This window comes from Hylobates moloch, unplaced genomic scaffold (genome assembly GCF_009828535.3).
Source record: "Hylobates moloch isolate HMO894 unplaced genomic scaffold, HMol_V3 SCAFFOLD_23, whole genome shotgun sequence".
Lineage (NCBI taxonomy): Eukaryota > Metazoa > Chordata > Mammalia > Primates > Hylobatidae > Hylobates > Hylobates moloch.
Genome location: NW_026652298.1, coordinates 38,209,049 through 38,215,048, shown reverse-complemented (window position 1 = coordinate 38,215,048; position 6,000 = coordinate 38,209,049). Strand labels below are relative to the sequence as shown.

The 6,000-nt window shown below is 51.0% G+C and overlaps 1 protein-coding gene across 3 annotated transcripts in view; it reads right to left on the bottom strand.

Annotated features, from left to right (window-relative positions):
- Positions 1-669: 669 nt before the first annotated feature.
- The window catches only part of ADCY9 (adenylate cyclase 9), a 170,316-nt gene continuing 164,985 nt past the window's right edge, over positions 670-6,000 (bottom strand). For all 3 annotated transcript variants that reach the window (XM_058434123.1, XM_058434122.1, XM_032144660.2), the window contains exon 11: positions 670-4,966. In XM_058434123.1, coding sequence (XP_058290106.1) covers positions 3,775-4,966 — 1,192 coding nt within the window. In that variant the 3' untranslated portion in view covers positions 670-3,774. The remainder of the gene's footprint in view (positions 4,967-6,000) is intronic.

Genomic DNA, 6,000 nt, shown 5'->3' with positions numbered 1-6,000 from the left:
TCTTAAAATAAATAAATAAATAAATAAATAAATAAATAAATAAATAAATAAATAAATAAATAAATAAATAAAAATAAAAAACACCAGGAAAACCCCTGCAGGGGAAGAGGCTCTAACCCATAGAAGATCCGTAGTTTGGCCTCAGATTCGGGAGTGTGGTGAACTCCCAAGAAGTGTAGAAAATGGCATGTGTGTTTTTCTGGGAAGAGGCTCTATGACTTTAAACAGATTCTGAAGTGGCTCCGTGACTTCCTCAAAACACCTGGGACCCCAGTGATCTGTGTACCTGCAATTACTCTTTCCTTTTCAGAAAACCTACTTTTTTCCCCTCAATTCCTTCTCTAAAGATGTTGCAGAAAACTAGAAGGCCTGATAGAGAAAATCTCACAAGCAAAACTTGTCCTGCAACCTTACTTTTATTGTTTAAAAAATTCTGTGTAAAAATAAATACTTTTTAACTCAAGTTAACTGCGGCAAATATATCCAATTAAAAAAATAACATATACACAAACAGGGTTTTTTACTTGCCCTGTTTCTGAAGTCAAGATGTGAAGGCAAACCCACCCAGGTGAGCCACGGATCGCAGAAACACGAGACGTCCAAGGAACACGGCCCTCCTCTCTGAAGCAGTGCTCATCTTTTCAATAAGAAAAGACCAGGCATCAAATATTTAAATTTTAGAATATTTTAATGTCCATTTCTTTAGTGAATGCATTTTGAAATTATTAGAATTAACAATTTAAAAAGAGCAGATCAAAGGAAATATGGAAAATGCAAACAGTCGGTTCTTGCTAATTCAGTTTCAGATTCTAGGCATGATGTGATTTTCCAACCAATTAAAAAAAAAAAAAACAAAAAACTCCTTACCTCGAAAATCTAGAAATTCAAATGCAGACGTGTCTTTGGAAACTACAAATGATTACAGCCCATGTGACAGGAAGCACGCAGCCTTCGGCTCTCCGGATCGTGTGCAAATGTGCAGGGGGAGCCCCCGCGGGTGACATCAGTATGGATGAAGTCACGGGTGTGGCAGAGCCTCTGGGGCTCTCAAGCTATTCCAGGGTTTTGTAACTGATGCTCTACATTTGTTTGCATTGGATAAAATTGTGTGTGCTTGTTTACCATATATATATATATGGATATATAATTCGATCTGAGCTGGGACTGAGAAGAAAACAGCAATTGCAACTCAAAGCAACTATTTACACACATTCAATGCTGAAGTATTGCTTCCTGCCCTAAGTTCCTAAGAGGTATTGCCACCCTGAAGCACGACCCATGCCGTCAGCAGCCCTCGTGCCAGCTGCTTAGAAACTCGTGTCTCCAGCACGATGTGCTCGCTGCCAACAGACAGAGATGCACGGTGTTTCTGCTGCAGAGATTCTGTGGTTCTGCACTGAGGTATGCTTCGGAGCAGGGGACGGGGAGGGCCCGAGGGGCTTCGTGGCCCAGAGAGAACGTCTGCACTGGCTGTTTAGGAAGGCTCAGGGTGTTTTTAAAGACAACGTTAAGCTCTGGGTGAGTTTGCACAGGGCTGAACCAGACTCCACTTTGCAGCTCCTTGGGTTCCCGGGGTGAGGAATCACAAACACCTTTGTGGTTGGGGAAGGAAACGGGCTTGATGGGGAAGAAATGTGTGTGGAGAACTTTGCAGAGCATGTTCTGAGTGAGACAGCAAGGACATGAGCAAACGCCCAGCCCCTCAAAGCTACACAGCCTGGAGGGGAGAGGGGAAGGGAGGACATTCAGATACACACCTTAATACTGATGCAGAAAGAGCTTCATGTGACCACAATCCCCACGAACACGGAAAGCATCAGGTAGTGTTTTTTAAGGAAAAAAAAAATCTGCGGTGTTTTATAATACATTCTTTAGAAGCAAGAGGTATTGTCACCACCACCCTTTCTTCGGTATTGGAAGACCAGCAAACTGACAGTCACACCTGACGGGAAACCTTACAGCGAATGGGGGGAGGTGCCCTGGACCCCCAGGATGCTGGGACCCCGGCTCTGGCTGTCCTGCTGGGTGGCCATCCCAGGCACCGCCCCTGGAGAGATGGCGGGTCAGAATCGTGACTTCTTCATGCCGGGGAGGGCAATCTGTATGTCTTTGGGGAGGAGGAGTGATGATGGGGACTGACACGGTGTGAGAATGAGACAGTGAGATTTGACAGCGGAAAGCAAAATGCACAGGGACATCGGGCAACACTGACAAGGAGCACGCCCTGGGCCCTCATCGGCGTCGCCAGGGTCCCCTAAAAGAGCGGCTACAATTCCAACCGGACAACTCGGGCAAGTTCACTTCCACATAAACTTCAGACTCAATATGGCAAAACATAATCAGACAGGACCAGCAGCCAAGTGCCCGGAGGGAGCTCCCCTGGGTCTCCCACGCCACCCTCGGGATTCCGCCGCCCACAAACCCCGCGTTTGCATCTAGATGCCTCTGTCCCTAGATACGGTGTGAGAACTCCATCTCAGAGCTGGAATTCACTCCCCGGATTAAATCCTGCCACAGATAGGCCCTGTGCCGTCTGAAAGCGGGAGGCAGCCAAGAAACTTCTTGAATTTGTGGAAGCCAAGATGGCACTGGTGCTGCTGGCCCAGACCGCCGTGGTTCTGAGCTGGACCCTGGCAGGGAGGAGCCCCCATGGGTGGGAGGGGCAACTGGTGGGCTTTTTCTATTCCCCTAGCCTCAGAATCGCACTGGCCATGCTTTGAGGTCCCACTCAGACCCCTCTTGGGGTGGGGAGGTTGGGGGCGGCCCCAGGTGCCAAAACACAAGAGAGACATCTGGTTATCTTCCTGGGAACTGCCCTCCCCTGTGGCTACGTCCCCCCACCCTGAGGACCCAGCACCCCCTCCCGGGAGCGCACATGCTGCCGGGTAAATAAATAAATAAATAAATGCAACCTCGGATGTTTATTTGGTGTTTCCCTCTCCGATGAGTCAGCTTCCAGGACCAATGCCTCCACTCCCGAAGGGAAGACCCCTGGATGGAGGGTCGGGGGTGAGAGGCGGCTCTGAGACCCCTGAGGCCTGGGCACACGGGCGTCGTGCCCGGCTGGCATTTGCCGTCTTGGCCTGCGTGCATGTGGGGGAGCCCCTAAACCCGCTCACTGCAGGGAGTGCGGCTCACCCACAGCCCACGGGGCTCAGTGCTCGGGAAAGTGTGGGTGGGCAATGGGGGGTGGTGGCGCTGTCATGACACGCCCCCTTCGCACCCCCTCCTGGTGGATTACTGGCACTTTATATCAGATTCATGAATGCAAGTGTGTGTGCGCATGTCTCCTTACACAGAGAGGTCGGGTCGCAGGGGAACACTGTGACGTAGACAGAAACAAACTCATAAACAGGGTATTAGCCAGAGAACCGAAAATAGTGTCTCGTGGGACGTGGGGAAAAGCAATAAAAATGAGATCTTAACCACAGCTTTTGTTCTAAAAGTCAAATAATACCCAAAGCCACGATCTCCACTGGCGGCCTCCGTCCCGAGACTCGAGGCTGAGGCCAGCCCTGAAGGCACTTGTTCTCCACCACGTGCTGAAAGGATGACCCAGAGGCAGCGGGGTTTCCAGGGAAGGGAGCGAAAGGAAAGAAATGGATGAAAATGAACCCTGAATAACTGTGATCCACACAGAAGTTAGGGCTGAAATGACCACATAACACCACGTCCAGGGAGGGCAACTGTGGCGCTTGGAAAGCACAACAGCCAAATACAAATATTATTGTGTTTCGACAAACAGAGCACCTCAGGCGGCGGGTGGGCGCCGCCTCACACACTCTTTGAAACGTTGAGCCTGGTGAGTTCATTGGCTTCTTCTATTCCTGTTTCGTCACAGTCGTCCTTCTCTATGGCTTTGCCAAATCGACCCCTTTCTTCGGCTTTGACGGGCTCCTTCCAGGGTCTCTTGGGGGACAGATGGGCGTCCTTGGCCTGCGTGCTGCTGTCAGAACCCAGAGATGTCTTGTCCACATACTGGACAGAAGGCACCAGGTTGGCAATCTCGTCCGTGGGAGACCGGCCGATGCTGCCGTCCACCTGGACGCGGATGTCTGGGGAGATGGACAGCTGGTGCTGTGGGATGAGCCCGTGGTCTGTGCACTTTGGGTACAGGTAGGTCTTCATCTGGCCTTTCCCCTTGACATTCACGGTCCCTCTGTAGTCGAAGTCATAGCCCATCTTGCTCAGGACGCGGTAGCTCTCTTCGCTCACCTGGATGCGGCACTCCACGCCGGTGGTGTCCATCCTGCTGGCAATGTTGACGGTGTCTCCCCAGATGTCGTACAGCAGCTTGGTGGTGCCGATGACCCCGGCCGTGAGGGGCCCGTGGTTGAAGCCGACGCGGAGCTTGAAGTTGAACCACAGCATGTTGTTGTTGAAGTCGTCCACCACGCGCATCATCTCCTTGGCGAACTCGAACAGGATCTGCAGGTGCTCCTGCGGGTGGCTGCCGTCCTGGGCCTGCGCGGTGTTCAGCCCCGACGCCGCCATGTACGTGGCTCCGATGGTCTTGATCTTCTCGATGCTGCTGTAGTCCGGCTTGCTTAGGAGCTCGTCAAAGTCCCCGATGAGCTCGTTGAGGACCCGGTAGCACTCCTTGCCGCCCTCGTAGTTCTCCTCGTAGAACTCGCTGAAGTTGACGATGCTGGCGAAGATCACCCCTCCGCTGTCGTGGTTCTTGGAGTAGGTCTGGGACACCTTCAGCTGCTCAGCCACGTGGTAGGGGATGATGTTCCTCAGCAGCCAGTCTGCCTGGTCCCGCATGCTCTGGATCTTGGTGCGGTGAAGATCCGCTTCCACGTCTCCGTGGTAGTGGAGGCGGTAGCTGACTTCAAATTCGCGATTCAGGAACCAGACCAACAAGAGCAGGAGAAAGAAGACGAGAACCACCTCCTGGCCGATGAGGCTGGCCGGCCGCTGGAGGCCACGCGGCACTGAGCTATTGCACGGGTTCCTCTCGGAACTGGAGAGCAAAGACACGGGAAAGGGAGAGGTTACTGCTCGGCGCTTCCAAGTTCAGAACAGCCCCGCTAGCTACGCAAAGCTTTGTTGAGTCCAAGCCTTCAACCTGAAGCTGTCAAGCTGCCCATTCCTGGTTTGGGCTGGCTGAAGGTGTGGAGGGATAAAGACTAACTTTTGAAACTGATTTATTTTATTTTGTTAAATAGAGGTGGGGTCTCACTGTGTTGCCCAGGCTGGTCTTGCACTCCTGGGCTCAAGCAATTCTCCTGCCTTGGCCTCCCAAAGTGCTGGAATTACAGGCGTGAGCTGCTGTGCCCAGCCCTGTAACTAACTTCTTTAGTAAGTGCTTGGTAATTGTTTTTTTTTTCTTTCTTTCTTTTTAGACATCTTTAGCTTCTTTTAAAAATCTTTTCTTTTCTTTTCTGTCTCTCCTTTGTTTTTTAGAGACATGGTCTCTGTTGTCCAGGCTGCAGTGTTAAGCTCCTGGGCTCAAACAATCCTCCTGCCTCAGCCTCCTAAATAGCTGGGATTACAGGCATGTACCACCACACCTGGCTAATTGAAAACATTTTTTTTGAAGAGACAGGGTCTTGCTTGTTGCCAAGGCTGGTCTTAAACTCATAACTTCAAGCCATCCTCCCACCTTGGCCTTTCAAAGTGCTGGGATTACAGGTTTGAACTGTGCCTGGCCTTTTTTTTTTTTTTTTTTTTTTTTTAAGATTGAGTCTTGCTCTGTCGCCCAGGCTGGAGTGCAGTGGTGCGATCTTGGCTCACTGCAACCTCTGCTTCCTGAGTTCAAGCGATCCTCCTGCCTCAGCCTCCCGAATAGCTGGGACTATAGGCACGTGCCACCATGCCTGGCTAATTTTTGTATTTTTAGTAGAGACAGGGTTTCATCATGTTGGCCAGGCTGGTCTCAAACTCCTGACCGCAAAGTGATCTGCCTGCCTCAAAGTGCTGGGATTACAGGTGTGAGCCACTGCACTCGGCTTTTTGCTGAATGAACATTTTGAAAGTAACTTGCTGACGTGACAC